Source organism: Trachypithecus francoisi, unplaced genomic scaffold (genome assembly GCF_009764315.1).
Source record: "Trachypithecus francoisi isolate TF-2019V2 unplaced genomic scaffold, Tfra_2.0 Lachesis_group5, whole genome shotgun sequence".
NCBI lineage: Eukaryota > Metazoa > Chordata > Mammalia > Primates > Cercopithecidae > Trachypithecus > Trachypithecus francoisi.
In genome coordinates, this window is record NW_022681470.1 from 13,419,111 (window position 1) to 13,443,172 (window position 24,062).

A 24,062-nucleotide genomic window follows, 5' to 3' on the forward strand; every position below is an offset into this window, starting at 1 on the left:
CAGCCAAATTCTTTATTACACAACCTGGTGTTACTGGAAAAGGGTCTGGATCCAGACCCCAACAGAGGGTTCTTGGATCTTGCTTAAGAAAGAATTTGGGGCCAGTCCACAGAGTAAAGTAAAAACAAGTTTATTAAAAAAATCAAGAAGATCGGTCGCGGTGGCTCACGCCTGTAATCCCACCACTTTGGGGAGGCTGAGGCGGGTGTATCACCAGAGGTCAGTAGTTTGAGACTATCCTGGCCAACATGGTGAAACCCCATCTCTACTAAAAATACAAAAGTTAGCTGTGTGTGATGGCACACACCTGTAATCCCAGCTACTGGGGAGGCTGAGGTAGGAAAATTGCTCGAACCCGGGAGGTGGAGGTTATAGTGAGCCAAGATCATGCCACTGCACTCCAGCCTGGATGACAGAGCAAAACTCAGTCTTAAAAAAATAAAAAAAGAAGTGAAAGAAGGGATACTTCATAGAATGGTACACACTCTAAAGCAAGAGAAGGAACATGTCCACCTTAGGTACAATGTTTGTATGTAACAGCAAAAAAATAATAGGGAAGATGTGCTCTACTACAGGAGCTTGTGACAAAGGATTTTTTTGTGTGTGTTTGTTGTGAGACAAGGTCTTGGCCCTGTCACCAGCTTGGACTACAATGGTGTAGTCATAACTAACCGCAGCCTCAATGGGATTAAAGGGATCCTCCTGCATCATTCCCCATGTAGTTGGGACCACAGGTGTGTGCCACCACACCTGGCTAAGTTTTTAATTTTTTTGTAGAGGCGGGGTCTCACCATGTTGCCCTGGCTGGTGTTGAACTCTTGGGCTCAAGCTATCCGCCCATCTGGGCCTCCCAAAGTGCTGGGATTACAGGTGTGAGACACTGCCTGGTCTTTTGTCAAAGGATTGTTAATCCTCTGTAACTACTGTCTTCTGCAAGAATCAATATTTAAAGGGAAAATTAAAGAATGCTTTTGTTCTTAAGATATCGGGACATCAGAACATTTCCTGGGTGTGTTAAACATTATTCACTTGTTTCCTTCCCTGTAAATATCCCATGACCAAGAATGCCAAACTTCCTGGGAATGTACCCCAATGGGTCTCAGCCTCATTTTACCCAGTCCCTATTCAAGGTAAGGTAGCTCTGGTTCCAATGTCTCTGACAATGATGCTTGACTTCTTTGATATCCCTCAACTTACAGTGTCTGTTTAATGCCTGCTTTCAGCCCACGGTTTTCCTTGTCAGAATATCTTAACTTTGATCATATATATATATATATATATATAGTTTTATTGTATTTTATTTTTTTGAGACAGAGCCCTCATCTGTCACTCAGGCTGGAATGCAGTGGTGTGATCTCGGCTCACTGCAACCTCTGCCTCCTGGTTCAAGTAATTCTCCCGCCTCAGCCTCCAGAGTAGCTGGGATTACAGGCCCCCGCCACCATGGCCAGCTAATTTTTGTACTTTTAGTACAGACAGGGTTTCACCATCTTGGCCAGGCTGGTCTCGAACTCCTGGCCTTAAGTGACCTGCCCGCCTCAGCCTGCCTAAGTGCTGAGATTACAGGCGTGAGCCACGTGCCTGGCCTGATCATATGTATGTTTTCATGTGGCTATAAAACAATTCACGTTTTCTATTTTTTCTTCAATTGTGTATATTTTTCAAGAAATTACTCCATTTAATTTTATTCCAGTTATCATAGAATGAGGCTATCCTGTAACATTCTTTTGAAATGGAAACACTGCACAATGGATTGTGGCAACTTGAAAGTACAGTTTAATTCAAACAAGTCACAGGCTGCCTGTGTTAGACAAGATGAAGCATTCGCAGTCCGGGACCCTGCATCCTTGTCTGCCACAAACAAGGGTGTCTGCTAGTCTTCTGAGTACGTGCACGCCAGCAACGCGCCCGCCTCGTTACAGCATGGTCCGCGGGTTTAAAAAAAAAGTGCGCGGTCACGTGCAAATTCCCGACTCCAGTGCGTACACGAACCGGCGCACGAGCATCGGTGGCGTGGCCCACTGCGCAGGCGCAGGAGCCGCGTTCCGGGCCTCTGCTCAGGCACTGCCGCGGACTACCTCGAGGCCCTTAGTTGACTGGGGCCGGAAGTGGCGTGTGCTCTGCCTTTCCGAGTTCCTGGCCCGTGGCCGTCGGGTGTGAGCTGCGCCGACCTCTCGGAGGGTTCGTGGCCCACCGCTCCTTCGCCGTCCCTGCCGCCACCGTCCACGCTCAGCGTCATAGAGAAGATGGTGGGTCGGAACAGCGCCATCGCCGCCGGTGTATGCGGAGCCCTTTTTATTGGGTACTGCATCTACTTCGATCGCAAAAGACGAAGTGACCCCAACTTCAAGAACAGGCTTCGAGAACGTGAGTGGGTCCTCTCTTCCCTGGCCGGGCCTGCTGCCTCCGGCCGTCGCCCTCCACAGGAGGGGTCCTTGCAGCCCACCCTCCTGTGGGCCGCCCAGGGCGACCGCGTGGTGCGGCCCGCAATAGGCGATGGCGCTGGCTGCGCCGCTCTGGGGGCTCTTCTGCCCGGCAGGAATTCCCTCCATTTTGAAGGAAGGATTTTTCCTGTTTTGTTTTCCCCAAACACTTTAGCCGTGCAAATGCATTCTTGATTTGTGTTACAATCTCGGGTGTGTATGGCATGGGGAGGAGGTTGTCTCTTTTTTTTGTCGTTCATCTTTTTAAACCTCTACTCTTAAAAAAGTCGTGCATTTTTGTCGCAAATTTTAGTCTGAGGCTAAATCCGCATGCTCAGTGCAGTATCATTGTTGCATTTTTTTTTTTTTTGAGACGGAATCTCGCTCTGTCGTCCAGGTTGGAGTGCAGTGGCGCGATCTCGGCTCGCTGCAACCTCCGCGTCCCGAGTTAAAGCACTTCTCCTGCCTCATCCTCCCCAGTAGCTGGGATTACAGGCGGCCGCCACCACGCCCGGCTAATTTTTTGAATTTAGTAGAGACGGGATTTCACCATGTTGGTCGGGCTAGTCTCGAACTCCTGACCTCAGATGATCCGCCCGGCTCATTGCTGCATTCTTAAACCCTCTTGGTAGCTTCGTGCCAAGTGCTTCCAAGATATGAGTGAATGCTATAGAAATTGCAGGGGAGTCCAAAGGGCTGCGCTTCTCCCGTGGCTCAGTCTTATTTCATACCTGCGACATCTTTTAAGAGAGGTCTACAAGAGGGGAATCGTGTCAAGAAAACCGTTGTGATCCATCTTGAATTTTGGGAGAATTTTCATTTGCATCACCGAAGAGCAAATTTGTTGGAATAAGAAATATTTTTGTAGCTGATCTTGGTTGTTCAGCCAAATTAATTTTTGAGATTAAAATTGATACATAAATTACTAAAGTCCAAGGTGTACAAAGAAGGGATTATTGTTTATTTAAGTAACAGTGGATACGATTTAATTTAGCTCTACTAAGTCATTTCAAGCGTTCAATAGCCATGTGTGAGCAGTGACTCCAGCGCTGATCTTACTAGCGCTTAGAATCAGACATCTAGTTCCAGCTTTCTTATGTTTTAGGAGGGAAGGGATATAGACAGAATTTGATTTATGACTAGGTAGACTAATAGAATACTGTTTTGGATTCAGACCCTGAATTTCTAGGGCCAGGTTAGCGGCATAATTTGGGGTGTCTGAATCCTAATTTCCGTAGTTGTAAAATCAGGTAATGCCACCTGCCTCTTGTCGGTCTTGTGAAGATTGAGATGTTTGAATTGCCTCCCACGTTTCCTGACATGGGAAATGCTCCTCCATAAATGCTAGTAGTCAAATTTTGCCTTCAGGTTATTTTCCTGTAGTTGCCAAAATGGGTGGCAGCTGGGGGATTTGGTACAAATGCAGAGTTATAAAGAATGGGTTAACCCTATTGTCCTTTGGAAACCCTGAAGTCCTGTTGCAGAAACAAGAGCTATCGTTTTAGACAAATGGAGGAATGTTATTTCAAAACTTCTCTGTCATTTTCAGTCTAAAAATTTTTTTTTCTGGCCTAAGCAACTTAATGATTACAGTGAATTACTTAGCTGCAGCAGTAACTTTAGGCAAGTAATTTCAAGCTTTAGTTTTATCTTTCTTAAAATGGTATAGTGTAGAGTTTTAGTACTGTTTCTCACACATGGTAATTGATGAATGCTAGAGAATTTTGTTGTTGTTGTTTGTTTGAGTCTCACTCTGTTGCCCAGGCTCCAGTGCAGTGGGGTGATCTCGGCTTGCTGCAACCTCTGCCTCCCGGGTTCAAGCAATTCTCCTGCCTCAGCCTCCTGAGTAGCTGAGATTACAGGCGCACACCACCACACCTGGCTAATTTTTGTATTTTTAGTAGAGATGGGGTTTCACCGTGTTGGCCAAGTTGGTCTCGAACTCCTGACCTCATCATCCGCCCATCTCGGCCTGCCAAAGTGCTGGGATTACAGGCATGAGCCACCGTGTCCGGACGAGATTTTTTTATAAGTAGAATTATTTTGTTGTTTGATGTTTTTGTTATCAAGTAGAATTTATTTAGAATAATCTTGTAGCCTTGTTTAAAGGTAATTGTGGCCGGGCGTGGTGGCTTAACGCTTGTAATCTCAGCACTTTGGGAGTCCAAGGTGGGCGGATCACCTCATGTCAGGAGTTCGAGACCAGCATGGCGAAACCCCGTCTCTACTAAAAATACAAAAATTACCCGGGTGTGGTGGCGCACACTTGTAATCCCAGCTGCTTGGGAGGCTGAGGCAGAATTGCTAGAATGTGGAAGGTGGAGGTTGCAGTAAGCTGAGATTGCACCACTGAACTCCATCCTCGGGGGACAGAGCAAGACTCTGTCTCCAAAATACACGTGTGTGTGTATCTATCTATCTATATCATATATATATATAAATAGGCCAGGCGCAGTGGCTAACGCCTGTAATCCCAGCACTTTGGAAGGCCAAGGCAGGTAGGTCATGAGGCCAGGAGATCAAGACCAGTCTGGCCAACATGGTGAAATCCAGTCTCTACTAAAAATACAAAAAAAAAAAAATTAACTGGACGTGGTGTCGTGCACCTGTAGTCCCAGCTACTTGGGAGGCTGAGGCAGGAGGATCGCTTGAACCTGGGAGGCTGAGATTGTAGTGAGCCGAGATGGTGCAATTGCACTCCAGCCTGGGTGACAGAGCAAGACTCGGTCTCAAAAAAAAAAAAAAAAGTGTAATTACGTGACTAGCTGATTTTAAAAACTTTGGGGTTATTTGGCCTTTGTGAAATGAAATTTATTTCAGTTCAGTTAATTTTGAGTTTTTAAAATTAATTTCTTTTTAAAATTTTGAGTTCTTCTAAGTCTTATTTCCAGTAGAATATTTACATTTGCAATAAAAGAGCAGTTTCTCACATAAGGCGTGTAGCTTGTAGCTTGTTGGCTTTCTTCTTTTTTGTTAAGAAGAGAGGCTTAGGCGGCCAGGCGCTCATGCCTGTAATCCCAGCACTTTGGGAGGCTGAGGTGGGTGGATTACAAGGTCAGGAGATCGAGACCATCCTGGCTAACATGGTGAAACCCTGTCTCTGCTAAAAAATAGAAAAAATTAGTCGGGCGTGGTGGCAGGTGCCTGTAGTCCCAGCTCCCTGGGAGACTGAGGCAGAAGAATGGCGGGAACCCGGGAGGTGGAGCGTAAGAGAGGCTTAATTGTTAAAAATGAAGGTTGAGGTTAAATTTGGGATCCTAATTTATTTAGACGTTTTGTCACCTGTTAGCAAAAGCAGAGTATCAGGATCCTTGAAGCATAGTTTTTATCATTCTAAATTATGAGTAAATTTAATGTAATTTCCAAATTACAATGCCAACTGCGGGTGCATTTCACTTATATGGGACGGATAAAATGACATGTAAAAAATATATTAAGCATCTTATTTAAATGAATAAATCTTGGAAACATTGAGTCAAGGCTTGATTTTGCTCATTGTTAAATTTCTTTATGGTTTTTCAGTTGATTACCATCTCTCCCTTTATCACAGAGATACTGCATTATACTATATCTGAAAATATGTTAATGTAGCAAGTTAATTGTATCATGAAACTAAAGCCAGAATTTTAATCTTATTGCTAAAAATGTAAAGCAACTAAGAGATCTTAAAATTTGGTAGCTGTGTCAGTTAAATGTATTCAGTGGCAATCACACACTCCTCCCCACCTTATTAAAAAACCTTACGACTAAATTTCACTTTCCTGGGTTTCATGATCAGTTTTGTCATTTTCCCTAAATTCTGGTTTAGCAGATGGTATGTCTCGTACAATTGATCCCGCAAACTTGGCACATTCATTTCTGAGGTGCCTTTTGTTTTGATGGTAATAATGTCTTCTCCACACTATTAACTATGGAGGCAGAAGAGAGTCATGTTTCAAGTCCAAAAGCCTGGGTTTGAGTTGCCATTCCACCAGTAAGTAATTGCGACCTTGATACATTTTCTCATCTGGAAAATGGGGATGATAATAGTTCCTGGTTTTTTGTTTTTTGTTTTTGTTTGAGACAGAGTTCGCCGTGTTACCTGGGCTGGAGTGCAGTGGCACTATCTCAGCTCACTGCAACCTCCACCTCCCAGGTTTAGGTGATCCTCTTGCTACAGCCTCTTGAGTAGCTGGGACTGCAGGTGCCTGCCACCACACCCCAGCTAATTTTTTGTATTTTAGTAGAGACGGGATTTCACCGCATCAACCAGGCTGGTCTCGAACTCCTGACCTCCAGTGATCTGACTGCTTTGGCCTCCCAAAGTGCTGGGATTACAGGTGTGAGCCGCTGTGCCCAGCCATACCTCTTTTAGTGTTGTGAGGATTAAATAAACTAATAAACATTTAGAACAGTGTATGGCATGTAGCATCTAAAACTTAGTGCTTACATACAAGTGTTCCTTGTCTTCATGTCCAGATCCTCTGAAGTCTTCCATTTCTTTTCTAGTTTTACTGCGTTTCCTCTAGTACAGGTTCCAGTGTAGACCACGATATTTAGCAGTTAGATATTGTTGTCTGGTATCACTCATTATTTTCTGCCTTAAGAGAACAAAAACCCATAAGCAAATGGAGGGTCGAATTATGTTCTTTGTCCTTTTTCCCCACAGTTAGTTGTGCAGTGATGAACACTTAGGTAAGGTACTTAAATTAGCAGTCTTCAAATTAATACATAAGATCAACTTTAATGCATATTTTTTCTGTTGAAATGGCTAGAATTGTATTTAGGCCTTACAGTGGTAGCACTCTATTATGGGAGACGAGTGGGTATCTGATGCTGGTGTGATGAAATCCAGTTTATGAGGGTTGACTAAGAAAAGGTACCTTGGCTGGGCGGTGGTGGCTTACACCTGTAATCCCAGCACTTTGGGAGGCTGAGGTGGGCAGATCATGAGGTCAGGAGATCGAGACCATCCTGGCTAACATGGTGAAACCCTGTCTCTACGAAAAATACAAAAAAATTTAGCCAGGCATGGTGGCAGGCGCCTGTAGTCCCAGCTACTCGGGAGGCTGAGGCAGGAGAATGGCGTGAACCCAGGAGGCGGAGCTTGCAGTGAGCTGAGATGCACCACTGCACTCCAGCCTGGGCGACAGAGCGAGACTCCGTCTCAAAAAAAAAAAAGAAAAGAAAAAAGAAAGAAAAGGTACCTTGACCATAGTAAATGAACTTTCTGTCTGCAGGTAGGCAGACCTCTTTTTTGAGACAGAGTCTCGCTCTGTTGCCCAGGCTGGAGTGCAGTGGCTCTATCTCGGCTCACTGCAACCTCTGCCTCCCAGGTTTAAGTGCTTCTACCGCCTCAACCTCCCGAGTAGCTGGGAATACAGGCGCCCGCCACCACACCCAGCCAGTTTTTGTATTTTTAGTAGAGATTGGGTTTCACTGTGTTGACCAGGCTGGCCTCAAACTCCTGACCTTGTGATCTGCCTGGCTCAGCCTCCTAAAGTGCTGGGATTACAGGTATGAGCCACTGCACCCGGCCCTCAGACCTCTTTAGTCATGCATTGAGGCTTGGATTTGTAGAGTGCTTTAAGGTGTTCAGAGGACATTTGCTTGTTTCGTGGCTTTTGTTTCTCATTGTAGTCTTCTAAGATTAGATAGACCTTATCTTGGGAGAGTGAGAGATTTGCGTAAAATCACCCAGCTAATAAATATTAGCTAATAATAAGTATTGGAGCCTTACATTGTCTTAACTATGTCAGTAATTACTCTATGTCATTGGTAGTTTTTAATGATTATCACTTTAGGGGTAGTCCTCCCTCAGTATCCTTGAGTGATTGGTTCCAGGCCTCCCCTGGATACCAAAATCTTGAGGATGCTCAAGTACCTTTAAGTGGTATAGTATTTTCATATAACCACCATATGCCTCCAGTACACTTTAGGTTTTTTTTTTTTTTTTTTTTTCATTTAAGAATGCCAGTTTTCAATATTCCGTAAAGATATAATCTGGCATATTTCAGTAATAAAACTCCCTAATACTAGTGGCGTAATTCTTATCCCTGTTACATGTCCTGTGTTGGTTGGAAGAGGGGGGACTTGATCTGCTTGTTGTAATTACTTTAGAAGTCCAGCTGTGGGAGCTATATCCGTCTTGTGAATTGCTAGATCTTCTGCACCAGAGGGAAGGAGAACGCTCCAGTGCGGTGTCACATTGCCTACAGCTCATTGACCAGACTATTCTTATGTCCTTGATAGATCACAGGGAGGGATAGATTGCTAGAGTTAGAAATGTTTTGCAAATGGAATTAATGACTGCCACAGCAATTAGAATTATTTTCATTCCCATTTTTATAATGACAAAATGTAAATATAACATTACATTTCTTGTAGGAAGAAAGAAACAGAAGCTTGCCAAGGAGAGAGCTGGGCTTTCCAAGGTAATAATCTGGTTTCTGTTTAAATTATATATTTTATAGAAATATTATTTTAAAATCTGTAATTGGAAATGTAATTAAAATGTAATTGGAAAAAGCTAGTTCATACTGGACTTTGCATTTTTATTTTAAAATACAGCTTATTTTTAGGAGTAGGTGAATAACATAGTTCCACTGACAATTATCAGGTCCTTCATTATTTCTTTTGCTGGCCATAACAACAAACAGCTTACTGTGTGAACAATAATTAAGGAACAATATGAGGGCCTCAAGACATTTGCACCAAAAGATGAAAAGTTCCTAATCAGGTGCTTCAAAATTATGCAATATTAACACTTACGATTTAATTTCGTTACTCTAGCTTCCTTTGAAAGAACCATGGGTTATTATTTCAAAAATTATTCAAGATTATTCAAGCCCACTGATCCAGAATCCCACTGCCCTGACAAATTTTTGCCTTGTTGCAGTACACAGTTCTGGATATAAAACTTGTAATTTATTTTTTCTTTTCGTAGATCCTGGGTTCTTGATTATTTTTAATGACTACGTAGGTTTATCTACTTGGTAGAAAATGTTCTGTGGTGTGTGTAAGTAAATTAAGTACATGTTAGTCATTGTGTGTGCAGCTTTCCTTTTTATTGAGATGACTTCTGTTGTCTGGGTTCTTAGGACTTAGATTACTGGATCATTAGTGGTTCTTTTTAAAGCAAGTTGAGACAAGGAAAAATTAAGTCAACCAGTATGTTTTGTTATTTTGAAACAGTTGTGTAAACACAGCTGGTTGACTGGACATGGTAATAGTGAAGTGAAAATGGGAGGGAACTACTTCATTGTTCTAGTAGGTTCAGACTACGTTTCTGAAATGGGTGATGTGTTTATTATGCTTTTGATAACTTATATTTTTAAGGGCATAGGAAAATGGATTGAGACATGCACCAGTATGTATTTTTAGATTCAGGAATAGAATTAAATTATTGCCATATGCTGGGATAGTCCATGAAAGATGTCTCCACTTTCAGAAATTTAAATTGTTTCACTTGTGTTGGCTAGGCTAATAAGAGCATGTACAATGTAATTCAAGTACCAAAAACTTGCACTATTAGAAGTTTAGGTTGGTTTTCTCGCTCTCTTTTTTTTTTTTTTTTTTTTTTTGAGGTGGAGTGTCACTCTGTCACCAGGGTGGAGTGCAGTGGCGTGATCTCGGCTCACTGCACCCTCTGCCTCCCAGGTTCAAGCGATTCTCCTGCCTCAGCCTCCCGAGTAGCTGGGACTACAGGTGCCCGTCACTACACCCAGCTAATTTTTGTGTTTTAGTAGAGACGGTGTTTCACCATGTTGGCCAGCATAGCCTCAATCTCTTGACCTTGTGATCTGCCTGCCTGGGCCTCCCAAGGTGCTGGGATTACAGACATGAGCCACCGCACCTAGCTACTGAAGTGTAGGTTTTCAAATAAAAATGGCCTTTTCTTTGAGACAAGGTCTCACCCTGTCACCCAGGCTGGAGTGCAGTAGCAGTGCAATCACAGCTCACTGCAGCTTCGACTTCCTGGGTTCAAACAATTCTGCTTTAGCCTCCCTAGCAGCTGGACTATAGGCATGGGCCACCATGCCTAGCTAATTTTTCATTTTTTTGTAGAGAGAGGCTGAGGTAGGAGGATCACTTGAGTCTGAGAGGTGAAGGCACTGAGCTGTGATCACACTACTGCACTACAGCCTGGGCGACAGAGTGAGACCCTGTCTCAAAAAATAGTCTTTTAGATGCATGTAAAATGTGGGCTGGGTGCATTGGCTCATACCTGTAATACTAGCACTTTGGGAGGCCGAGGTGGGTGGATCATCTGAGGTCAGGAGTTTGAGACCAACCTGGCCAACATTGCGAAACCCTATCTCTACTAAAAATACAAAAATTTAGCTGGGCATGGTGGCAGGCGCCTGTAATCCCAGCTACTCGGAGACTGAGGCAGGAGAATCACTTGAATCCGGGAGGTGGAAGTTGCAGTGAGCTGGGATTGTGCCAGTGCACTCCAGCCTAGGTGACAGAATGACACTGTGTCTCAACAACAACAACAACAAAAACCAAATCTATATAAAATAATGTTGAATCATAAGGACAAATTGATTACAGTTGTATAAAAATCTACAATAATGGCAGTCCGAAAATAGTGTAAAGTGCATAGATGGTATAGATTTTGCACTCTTTTTACATTCAAGTTAGAGCTTTCTAAGAATTTTTCAAATAGAAACTCAAGTTTTTTCTTTTATTCGTTTGAATGTAGATGAACTCCTAATTCCTACAAGCGTTGTTCAGGAGTAAAGTTCTTCTATCAGTTTTTTTAGAATGATTGATTGGGTTTTTGTTGTTTTATTTTTATTGATATCTGTGTATTGGTTATATCCCCTGGCATAATTGTGGTGTCAGTTATTAAATATTTTATTTCCAGTTACCTGACCTTAAAGATGCTGAAGCTGTTCAGAAGTTCTTCCTTGAAGAAATACAGCTTGGTGAAGAGTTACTAGCTCAAGGTAATAGTCATGGAAGTGCTAAGGAGCTGGGTAGAGTTTTTCTCAGTGATAGAAATTTATAATGATAAGGGATTTTGTTTGTGTAATTTGGCTATAAGAAAAGGTACTCCAGATATCTTAAGACAAGTTTTTAGGCACTTAATAATGGAAGATTATTTTGTGTAAGACTGGCTCTAGAAAGAAATATTCCTCGTGGGATATTGTTGTCCATAATATATTTTAAGTGAGTTTTAGGTTTTCTTGCTATATCATATGATATAGAAGATATAGTAAGTTTTTACAAATGAGGTTCTCTTACTCGGAAGTAGTTTCTAATGTATAGCCATAGTGCGATATGTAAATAGTAACTGAAGGAATATGAGCTAGGAATATACTCCTCAACTCCTTCATCTAATCTTCAGATCTTTTCCAGTATTTATAGGAAGGAATGGCTAATGTAAGGTCCCAGAGAAGGTTAATTTACCTAATCAAGGTCACACGGTGAGTTCATGACCCCTTATTTCAGAACCAACTTGTTATCTGATCCAGAATTTAGCCTTTTCATTACATTGTACTTCATTTATTTCATCAACAGTGCCAAGAAGTTTCTAAAAAACATTCTGTCAGTCTTTAAAGTTCAGCTATGAAATTGAAATTATCAATTTGACAAACGTGAGAACCATAATTTACTCAGTAATCTCAAACGTAGATTTGAAGTAGTTGCTATCATTAATAAAACTGCAGTCAGGTATTTTTAAATTCTGATTGCTGTATCAATAGATTTAGATAAAATTTAACTACATGATGTGGGGCATTTGTGTGTGAATGGGTTTTTGTTGTTTCTTTTATGGGAGAATTTAATCCATTGAAAATGGTGGTAACCTTTGGCAAATGGTCTCCCCTTTGCCAAAAAATACTTTTTTGATATCAATAGAATTGCTCAATTAATTTGACTTAGAGTCACAGTACTCAGATTGCCAACAGACTGGGAAGGGTTAAAAATCATTCAGTAGGAACAGACATGGTGGCTCATGCCTATAATCCCAGCACTTTGGGGAGCTGAGGCAGGAGGATTGCTGGAAGCCAGGAGTTTGAGACCATCATCGACAACAAAGTGAGACCCTCATCTCTACAGTAAATGAGAAAATAAGCCAGGTGCCATAGCATGCACCTGTAGCCAACTACTCGGAGACTAAAGTAGGAGGATACCTTGAACCCAGGGGTTTGAGGCTCCAGTGAGCTGTGATGGTGCCACTGCATTCCAGCCTGGGCAACAGAATGATATGCTGTCTCTTAAAAACTGTATACATAAAATCTGTAACTGCAGAGGAGTACAAGATAGGCACCAATCAGGAGACATTTCCAGGTCTCCTATAGGCATCACACTGCAATTTCTCCATCAGTCTGAGAGAGAGGACCCAGGCATTGGGGAAAGGGAAAGCATTCCCCCTCAGTGCTAAAGCAGTGCTGCATACTGAGTTGCTCTGCTCCTTGCATCGTATAACACTGGGTTTGATCTTCCTATGCTGATAGATGGATTTTATATATTCTTGATGCCATTAACAAAAGATACCACTTATGATTTGACCGTCCAGTCAGCAAAACTTATAGCAGCATCCACTTTGCACAGGAAGGGAGCTCAAGATGAGAAGATCACTGCACTTGAGGTTGTGTCAGTGTGCCTTCTACTACACTTGAGGTTGTGTCAGTGTGTCTTCTTCAGCATTTTTGCTAAATCTGCAGATAAGATAATCAACAGTGCTAGTTCAGAAGAGATGTAATTATGGTATGTATTCAGAAGCAGGAACTGACTTAGCCAATCTTTTGATTACTGTAATTCTAAACTGACCATCAGTGGATCACTGTGCAGCCCTGTGTCTGATCTCTTGTGATGGGTATCATTACATCATCATTTCAATATCTGGGAAAGGAATTGGCCAAGCAGCTCAAGATGGTGCCTGCAGACCCAGATGACAATGACCTACACAATTGGAGTATCCTGAAACATTGTGTAGATGGGACAATCATAGTCCTCACATTGGCAGTGGAGATTCACCTGTTTCTGATGGATGGTCAAGAGGTTAAGAAAAGCTCTTGGAAACCTTTACTTATACTCAGGTGCCATCAGATACTCCGCAGTACTCAAAATTTTACCCAAAATGTTTCTCAGTCTTTCCATAGCAGCCAATTGGTAGAACAAAAAACATATACCAGATTTAAGAGCCTAGAAACAACACCAGAGTGACTATCCTGATACCCAGGCTTGCCATCAGCTGACAGGGTCAAGTGCATTGGGTGTGATGGTAGAGATATTCCCTAAGACATACTTAATATCCTCAGCTTGCTGGGGAAAAATTAGTAAGGTTGATCTGAAACTGTTTTCTCCTTTCTTTTTTTGAAGTGGAGGTTTACTCTGTCACCCAGAGTGCAGTGACTAGAGTGCAATGGCGCGATAAGGGCTCACTGCAACCCCCACCTCCCAGGTTCAAGTGATTCTCCTGCCTCAGCCTCATGAGTAGCTGGGATCATAGGCATGCGCCACCAAGCCTGGCTAATTTTTTTCTATTTTTGGTGGAGATGGGATTTCACCATGTTGGCCAGACTGGTCTTGAACTCCTGACCTCAAGTGATCTGCCTGCCTCGGCTTCCCAGAGTGCTGGGATTATGGGTGTGAGCCACTGCACCCGGTCCATTCTTACCCTTTAAGATCAGTTTCCTGTGAATTTATATAATGGAAAATTGGTAAATAAAAAGAACCTAGTAAAAATTGATCTTAATGGTATTAACAACTGGAAAAGGTCTGACGTGTTTTTTTGTTTTGTTTTGTTTTGCTTTTGAGATGGAGTCTCATTCTGTTGCCCAGGCTGGAGTGCAATGGCGCAATCTCAGCTCACTGCAACTTCCACCTCCCAGGTTCAAGCGAGGCTTCAAGTGAGGGTTCAAGCGATTCTTGTGCCTCAGCCTCTCAAGTAGCTGGGATTACAGGCATGCGCCACCAGGCCCAGCTTTTTGTTTGTTTGTTTGTTTTTGTTTTTGAGATGGAGTCTCACTCTTTCACCAGGCTGGAGTGCAGTGGCACGATCTTGGCTCACTGCAACCTCCGCCTCCCAGGTTCAAGTGATTCTGCTGCCTCAGCCTCCTGAACAGCTGGGACTACAGGCACATGCTACCATGCCCAGCTAATTTTTGTATTTTTAGTAGAGAACAGGTTTCACCGTGTTGGCCAGAATGGTCTCGATATCTTGAGCTCGTGAGATCCAACCACCTCGGCCTCCCAAAGTGCTGGGATTAAGGTGTGAATCACCACACCTGGCCTAATTTTTGTATTTTTAGTAGAGATGGGGTTTCACCATGTTGGCCAGGCTGGTCTTGAACTCCTGACCTCAGGTAATCCACCCACCTCGGCCTCGCTAAGTGCTGGGATTACAGGTGTGAGCCACCGCTCCCATCAAGTTCTGAGATTTACCTCAATTGCATGCTAACAGGTTGGTTTGCCCCAATTTCATGGATGCTGGCAAAAGACATGAGACCACTGGGCTAGAGACAAAGGACAGCTCGTTATTCACTGCAATAATAGTAACAAGGTTATTGGCATTTACATTGGTTTCCCAAGCCACTGCTCCTATAGGCAGTGCAGAAAGTCAGGGGACACATGTACATGTAGTGGGTTACATATAGGAGAGGAACCCTGAATTTAAGGATCCTGAATTTTTTATAATGGGCAGTAAACATGTGTGCACTTTTCCCTACACATAGGTAATGTTGCAAACCTGCCTTTGCTCCAGAGGGAGGAAGTTTCTATTTGGAGGTTGTTCACTGTACAAACATCCTTGAAAAGACAGTTTGGCGCGAAGGCAGTAAATATCTGCTCAGAAGTGCAGAAATGTGAGAAACTTGAGGAGAATTGTACCTCTACTTGTATTGTTATTTTTTAAAAATATATCTAATGGCGTTATTTTTATGTAAGGCACGTTAAAATATTTTGATGGGAACCTCCTATACAGAAGAGTGCTTAATTTAAAATATTTAGTAGCGTAGTTTTGCTCAAATAATTTGGGCCAGTTTTTGGAGTTTGATTTAAAGTGGAATTAGGGCCAAGTGCAGTGGCTCATGCCTGTAATGTCAGCACATTGGGAGGCCAAGACAGGAGGATTACTTGAGTCCAGGAGTTTGAGACCAGGCTGAGCAACATAGTGAGACCCCGTTTCTATAAAAAAAAAAAATTAGCAAAATTAGCCCGGTGTGGTGGTGCACACCTATGGTCCTAGCTACTTGGGAGGTTGAGGTGGGAGGATTGCTTGAGCCCAGGAAGTTGAGGCTCCTGTCAGCCAAGATCCAGCCTGGGTGACAGAGGGAGATCGTGTCTCAAAAAATAAATAAAATAAAATGGAATTAACTAAGGACAGGTGCACATAGCAGATACTTAATATTTATTGAATTAAGTGAACTTTGAAAAACTGTAAGCCCATTAAGTGTTTTTTTTCAAACGTAATGTGTCTATTGAAGGATATTTGTAGATAAAGGAAAATAAACCCTCCCACTCAGAGTTAATCATGGCTTTTTTTCTCCTGTCATATTTCATTAGGGTGACCATTTTTCCTACTAGTATCATTTAAAAAAATTTTTTTCCTTCTCATGTAATACCCTTCAAATAGTACAAAGACTTGGCTTAATGTGAAATTGAGTCTTCTTTCCGCCTCAGTCCCCAGTCTCGTAGTTCTCTGTTACAGAAAAGTACTATTCGATTCTCAGCAATTGTCTCATGTAGTCTTTCAGAAATATTCCAAGTACGGGAGGCTGAGGCAGGAGAATGGCGTAAACCCGGAAGGCGGAGCTTGCAGTGAGCTGAGATCCGGCCACTGCACTCCAGTCCGGGCGACAGAGTGAGACTCCGCCTCAAAAAAAAAAAAAAAGAAATATTCCAAGTATATAAATAGTAATACTTTGACATTTTTAGACATGGATTTCCCCCTTATGTATGTATGTTTGAAACACTTCCATATCAGTACATGTAATCTGAATCATTCTTGTTAGTGGCTTCATAATAGCTGTATGAATACACTATAGGTTATTTCCAGCATTTTACTTGCATAGTGTTTTTGGTCAGCATCATTTGGATATGGCGTGTAAAGTTAATTTTGACAAAGGCCAAGACTTTTCGGGTTACATGTAATTTTATGTAAATCTTACAGGTGAATATGAGAAGGGCGTAGACCATCTGACAAATGCAATTGCTGTGTGTGGACAGCCACAGCAGTTACTGCAGGTCTTACAGCAAACTCTTCCACCACCAGTGTTCCAGATGCTTCTGACTAAACTCCCAACAATTAGTCAGGTAAGGAATTGGAATGTTATGACATAAAAGTGAATAGGATTTAGAACTGAATGATTAGGGACATTTTAAAATGAGCCTAGTGAACATGATGAAATAAACTCGTGTATCATGAAAACAAACGAGACTATCAGTGCTTGACATTTTCTTCTCTGATGGGAAACATCCAGATGACTGCCCAAAGCTAGTGATTGTGCCCTGGAGTGGATCAGGAAGTGTGTGTCTTAGTGATGTCTCAGGTCTTAGTAGTCAGCTGTCCAAATTCAGGTCACTCTTGGGTACTTTCTACATGTAGCTTTCTGCCTACTCTTCCAGGAGACCATGCCTTCTGTTAGGTGACCTGACAAAGGAGCCTAGGTAGCTGTAGCCTAGATATGAGGGCATTCAGGAGCATGGTTTCCCTCTGACTCACTTGTGTAAAGGCTCAGTGCCTCTGCTGCTGCTGCGGTGCGCTTTGAGTTTGTAGTTATTTGACGACATCCCCAAATCCCTACTCAAAAATGCAAAATACCATTAATATGCTGTAAAAGATTAACTTATGTGTAAATTAGTCAACTAAAATGCTTTCTGTTCATTTTGAGTTCAAGGAGCCCAAATGAATCTACTTTTTGGAATAGCGTGTCAATTACATGTGTCGATTTCCCAAGTTGGTATGATTAAAACAGTGAATGATGATAGGAAGTATTTACAGAACTTGATAGTTTTAACTGGTTAATTTTTCTTTTTTTTTTTTTCTTTTTCTTTTTTTTTTTTTTTTTGAGGCAGAGTCTCGCTCTGTCGCCCAGACTGGAGTGCAGTGGCGCAATCTCGGCTCACTGCAAGCTCCGCCTCCCGGGTTCACGCCATTCTCCTGCCTCAGCCTCCCAAGTAGCTGGGACTACAGGCGCCCGCCACCTCGCCCGGCTAGTTTTCTTGTATTTTTAGTAGAGACGGGGTTTCACCATGTTAGCCAGGATGGTCTCGATCTCCTGACCTCGTGATCCGCCCGTCTCGGCCTCCCAAAGTGCTGGGATTACAGGCTTGAGCCACCGCGCCCGGCCAACTGGTTAATTTTTCAAACTGATTTTTACTCAACTGAATTAGAAAAGGACTGGAAAGAAAGTAAACGTCCCAACGATTTGAGGGAACGAGTTGGACAACCAAGGACTTGGGTCTAAATTGTTTTTATTTAGACTAATGTGGTTCTAGTTCTAGAGGATTTGTACTGGAATCATCAGTTTAATATTATGCTGTTTGAAAGGCAGCATAGTATATAGTACTTTTGGAAAACTGGCCAGAGGGTGATGTTTTTTGGAATATTTGTGAATTCACTATGAAGCCTAATTCCTTAAAAATGACCTCTGAATCACTCAGTGTTCTAGGTTTGCCTGGGAGTGAAAAGAAATTTTAAATTCTTTTTGGTTTTAGTTACATAATTGACTGATGTAGTATTATGTAATGATGGCTGGATACGGTGTCTCATGCCCTATAATCCTAGCACTCACTTGAACTCAGGAGTTCAAGGCCAGCCTGGGCAACATGGTAAAACCCTGTCTCCACCAAAAATAAAAAAAGTTAGCCGGGCGTGGTGGCATGAGTCTGTGGTTCCCGCTACTCAGGAGGTTGAGTTGGGGGAGGATCGCTTCAGCCCAGTAGGCAGAGGTTGCAGTGAGCCGAGACTGTGCTACTGCACTCCAGCCTGGGTGTCAGAGACCCCATCTGAATTAAAAATAAATATAATGTAATGCTCTGTCTCCTTTAGCCGGGCATGGTGGCACGAGTCTGTAGTCCCAGCTACTCAGGAGGCTGAAGTGGGGGAGGATCGCTTGAGCCCAGGAGGCAGAGGTTGCAGTGAGCTGAGATTGTGCTACTGCATTCCAGCCTGGGTGACAGAGACCCCATCTGAATTAAAAATATATGTAATGTAATGCTTTGCCTCCTTTGTTGACTTGACTTTTGAAATGGGACCGACAGTAGTGTGATCATTGTTTTCTTGGATGCTGACGGTGTGTAAAGTATTACATGTTGAGTTAAATGTCAGAATGGGTGAATTTTACCAAGATTCGATTATTTGAATACCGAGAGCATTTTATATTGAAGTTAGAATCCTGATTACATGTTTATTACACTTTAAAAAACTATTTTTTTTCTTTCAGAGAATTGTAAGTGCCCAGAGCTTGGCTGAAGATGATGTGGAATGAGAAACAAATGTCAACATAATAAAATCTCAGTTAAAAATATTTTTAAAAGTCTTGGTAGTTGAGCAGCTCTGGGGAAATAAGGGCAAATATGCTTGTTATGAACTACACTGAAATCTACCAAAGTTAATGTTTACTTTGTGTAGATCCATTTGTCTATTTTATTTATTTTTCCCAGTGAAAAGTGTATTTTGATAATTTTTCATTTTATAAATACACTATGAGTTACTGAAATACGGATTTTGTTTATTCCTGAAACATAGTTAAACTGTACATATGACATGGCTTATGTTAAAAATACCCAGTGCTCAGTTTTGAAAGGTAGGCAAAAAAAAAAAAAGTATAGGAGAAATTGAAGAATGGACACTTTAGCTGGCACATTTTGCTGTAAATCCGGAAATTTGATAGGCTTGTGTATGTGAAAACTGAGCATTGAAGGTTTTGATTGATCATTTCTTTCCATTTAATCTCTGAGACGTAAGTATGTGAGGTGTGCTGCTGCGCTGGGTTAACAGCTTCCTTCCCTTTCTGTGTATCGGTCTTGAAATGTTCTGTTTAAATCAGTAGGCTTAATGTGTTCCGGGTATTTATCTCCTCGTATTTTAAATATGTGTCATTCCTAATAGCACCAGGAATTAGATCTCTGTACACCCCAATCTAGCCTTGTGAGCTTCGCCAGTTAGTGTGTGCTCACTTTCCCTCCGTTTGTTACATGAGAGAATGCGTCTGCTGATCTCTGAAGTGTCCCTTTTAGCTTCTGATTCATTGGGTTCTGTTGGGCATCTTGAAATCCACCTTCACCTGAGGAATGTATGTGGGCAACCAGGCCCTGCTTTTTTTTTAATATTCTGAATTTTGCATGCTTGCCTGACTTAGTATTTCTGAATTGATCTTTTTTTTTAAATGGTATAACTATCTTGATTTTCACTGAAATTATATGGTTCTGTCACTACTTTGTAAATTAATCCGAAACTTTTAAGGTAACTGGGATGATCTGCTTGTAAAAATGTTTGTTGCCTTTTGCTTTTATCTTCAGTGTACCTCCTCAATCCTACTTCAACTGGATTAATTTATCTTGTTAAACGATGAGAGTAAGTTGCAACCTTGTGACTGAAGACTTGAAAAGAGTGGAGCAGGTGGGACCTCTTATTCTCAAATAGTGACGTATTCTCCGTAGTCACAGATCCAGTTTCAGAACTGAGTAAGGATCCTTGGTACTGGTGGCATCTGTTGAACTGAGGAGCCTTTCTCATTGTGAAGATTGCCTTTGTTCTGTCTAAAAGTCTGTGGAGAAATCCCAAAGACTTTTCCTATGTACTAGGCATTTTATTTTGGTTGACTTACAAACTCTTCTTAATCATTAATCTCGGTTTTTTTGTGGTGTAGTGGAAAGAGAAACAGTTCTAGTTTCTGCCTCTGATTAGCCGCACAGCCTTGAACAAATCACATTTCATCTTTGAACTTACCTCTACTGTTAAACTAGGCGACTCACATTTGAGGACTTTTTTCGGGTATCTTGAGGGTTTGTGATCCTGAATCCTTAAACAGTGCTTTTTTGTTACACAGGATGCTTTTTTCGGGGTATGACCAGTACAGACGTGCCAGTTAGTTTTATTAGTGGGATCCCAAATCCAGAGCAGTGCAGTGGTGATGGGTCAGTGACTCACCAGGCAGCTAAGAAGTCTTAGGCAGCAGCCCAAATGTGTATAGAGGGGCAGTTAGAGGGAGAACAGATGGGAAAGGGAGCAAGAGGCAGACAGCTCAGCAAGGAAAGAGCAGACTCGGAAAAAGGAGGGCTGGCTGGAGGAGTGAGGGGCAGCTTAAGTTTGGGGAGGGTAGAAACGCCGTTTCCTTGGTAACTGGAGTGCAGTATGAGCTGGGTATCACTTGGCTCTGAACATACTGGCTTTGCTGTAATGCTTGAAAAGGCAGTGATACCTTCATTTTACAGCTCATTAAGCCAAGTACATTTTCTTATTTAAATGACAACTTTGGTGCTTTAAAATGAGGTACCACTTTTTAAAGCTAGCTGTGTCAAGTTAAAGAAAAAAATCAGCACTTTTTTCTCCCAGAAATGTAATTGCCAAACACTATCCATTCCCATCTTAAGTTTTACAAGGTGATAGAATCAGCTCGTTGTAGTGATGCTGGCCAAATGGTGCTCAGCGGGTGAGAACGGAAAAACCCCAGATTTCAGTGAACTAATACACAGCTTGAGTGTTTCCATGTGCTAATGTTGCACACTTACTAAAAACAAAAACTTTGGAAATGGAAAATAATGTAGTAGTGCAACAGTTGACATGCTTCTTTGGGCAAAGATACATTGTTTTGTTCCACAATTTGTACTTAAAGGCGAAATAACATTTAAAACGTAGACTTGCCTTAGCAATGCTGGCCTCTTAACTGATAACTAGAACTTAGGTTCACATTTATGTAAAGTGTGTAAAACCTAGTAGAGCGTGCATAGTAGGCACTCAGGAAATGTTTGGTTCTTTTTGCCCCTCGATAAGTTTATTTTACCATCTTCCCGCCTGCCATTCTGACTTGATTAAATCAGCCTGTGGACCAGAGTGTTAATGAGAGTTGTTGCAGAAGAGACTGAGAAAATTGGTATATCATGCAGATAACATACAAAATCTTTTTGTAACATAAAAAAATGCAGTTTTATTATTGCTTGTGCCTCAACTGTTTAAGTGACTATTAAAGGGCTTGGAGAAAACTTTGGCTTGGCGTATGTTTGGAGAAGTGAACTCTGCTGAATGTGATGAATCTGAAGCTGTGGGTTTTTTGTTATTAACGTCTTTCAGGATGTCTAGAGCTGCAGGCTTCTCTGCCAGGAGAATGCACATTTGCCTCAGATTCCAGGTGAAAATCCCTGTGGCAGTGTCAGCTCCCGAGGGCTTCCGGGTGGTGGTGGGCCCAGCTTCAGGAGATAGCAGTCACCTGGAAGGCCCGTTAAAACAGATTCCTGAGAGAGGAGCTCAGTGGTGATGTTGCTGACATGTGAAACATGAAGCCTTGTTAGAGAAACTAGCTGTGTTAAGGTTACAGAATATGTACATTAGCATTGTAAGAAGCGGCTAATTGGTAGCAGAACACGCTGAGAATATGTTGTATTCTACATCACTGATAAGGATCTGAAGCGTACAAGTCATCAGTATCAGATCTATGAGAGTTTTTGTAATTTTCTCTAAGATAAAATTCTCGTTGCTACCTCCAAAGTTATATTACTTGTAAAAGTGATGCTTTGGAGAGGGTGGAAGGGAGTATGCGCTAGCCTCCTCAGCTCCTGCCACCAACTGCCCAGGTAAGAGGACCTGAGTGTGTTGGAAAGACTGAGTTGAAGAGCAGATCGACACAGGAGGGCTGGAATGAACTTGGGCTAGAGCAGGGCTGTCCAATCTTTTGGCTTCCCGGGGCCACACTGGAAGAAATTGTCTTGAGCCACACACAAAATACACTAACACTAACGATAGCTGATGAGCTTAAAAAAAAAAAAAAAAAATCGCAGAAAAATCTCATAGTGTTTTAAGAAAGCTTTTAAGTTTGTTGTGTTGGGCCACATTCAAAGTTGCCCTGGGCCACAGGTTGGACAAGCTTGGGCTAGAGCCAGAGGCCATGGGAGACAGGACTCAGGGCAAGGAGTAGGGCCTCTGCCAGAACTCCTTAAGCCAGGTGCCATGCTCACCTGTAATCCCAGCACTCTGGGTAGGCCAAGGGGTGGGAGGGTCACCTGAGGCTAGGAGTTCCACAACTTCTTTGGCAGCATAGAAGACTTGTCTGTTTTTTTAGTCTCTATTGCCCAGGCTGGAATTCCTCTCAGGTGCAAGCGATTCTCATGCCTCAGCCTCCCAAGCAACTGGGGTTACAGGCCCGTTGCCACCACACCCAACTGATTTTTGTAGACGGAGGTTTCACCATGTTGGCCAGGCTGGTTTCAAACTCCTGGCCTCAAGTGATCCATCCTCTTCGGCCTTTTCAAATGTTGGGATTACAAGTGTGAGCCACCCTGCCCGGCCAGAAGAGCCCATCTCAACAAAAATGAAAAAATTGGCTGGATGTAGGGCACACCTGTAGTCATAGCTACTCATGAGGCTGAGGTGGGAGGATCGCTTGGGCCCAGGTGATGGCATCACTGTACTCTAGCCTGGGCAACAGAGCGAGACCCTCTCTCATTAAGAGAAAGACAAACTTGCTCCTCTTTTAGCCCATCCAGAAGATCCTGTTTTATCTGGAAGCTCCCCCTGGTGTCTCCATTCTTCCTGGGTGATTTCTCCCTCTCTGCCTTCAGCAGTCACCTCTAGCTGATGACTTCCTCCTGCCCCACTTCTTTCCAGCCTCACTGCCACTATTTTAGGTAACCTAGAGTTATTGCAGGTCTTGTCTCCAATCCACTCACCGCCTGAGGAATTGCTCAGAAACATCATGTCCCTCGTATGGCATCTGAGGTCCTCATAATCTGGCGTGATTAACTCCGATCTCACCTCATACAGCATCCTTCCCCCAAATGCGCCTTCCTCTTCAGCTATCCTGTGGGGCTCCCTATGCCTTGGGCCGGGCACTATGCCTATCACCCCAGATAGCTGGATAAACAAAATACTCCCTGATTTTACCATCTCGTTGAGAGAGACTTAATGTGGCAGGCCCAGGTCTAGGGTTCTGTGCCCCATGTTGGAGATGCTAGGATCTCCCCTGGGATATTCCTATGGCATTTACCAATGTCTACTGTCACTTTCCTGGTGACTTGTCCATCTTTCCCATGAGACAGCTCCCAAGACATGTCTTACTAACCATCAGATTCCCCAGCATAGAGCATAGTTAAAATGCTTGGTAAATAATGAATGGAAATCCAAATTAACAGAAATGGGATTTTTTTCACCATAAAATTTAAAAGATTCTTTGGGATAACACATGCCAAATAAGTGGAAGGAAAGAAACATTGTAAGGAGTAATCTATTTTAAAAGCCACTTAACTTACTTGATTATTAGAAATAGTATAAGTTTGAGAACAGGAGAAGGGAAGGGATCTATTCAGCTTTCTTCATATTTCTTGATAGCCTCCTAACGTAACAACAAAATGCCAAAAAAAGCAAACCTGGCAGCCTTTGAAGAGCATTCATAAAGGTTTTTGTTTTGTTTTTTGAGACAGTCTGCTCTGTTGGCCCAGGCTGGAGTGCAGTGGCACACCCATGGCTCACTGCAGCCTCCTCCTCCTGGG

At 42.5% G+C, this 24,062-nt stretch overlaps 1 protein-coding gene and 1 non-coding gene across 2 annotated transcripts; both read left to right on the forward strand.

Annotated features, from left to right (window-relative positions):
• Positions 1–1,968: 1,968 nt before the first annotated feature.
• On the forward strand, positions 1,969–21,563 carry TOMM20 (translocase of outer mitochondrial membrane 20). Its single transcript, XM_033199216.1, has 5 exons — positions 1,969–2,367; positions 8,790–8,836; positions 11,275–11,356; positions 16,528–16,670; positions 18,803–21,563. The coding sequence occupies exons 1-5, from the start codon at positions 2,247–2,249 to the stop codon at positions 18,845–18,847; spliced, it is 438 nt and encodes a 145-aa protein (XP_033055107.1). The 5' UTR covers positions 1,969–2,246; the 3' UTR covers positions 18,848–21,563.
• LOC117077049 lies at positions 3,031–3,165 on the forward strand. The gene has a single exon (XR_004434639.1). It is a non-coding gene; the product is annotated as a small nucleolar RNA SNORA14 (small nucleolar RNA).
• Positions 21,564–24,062: the final 2,499 nt, after the last annotated feature.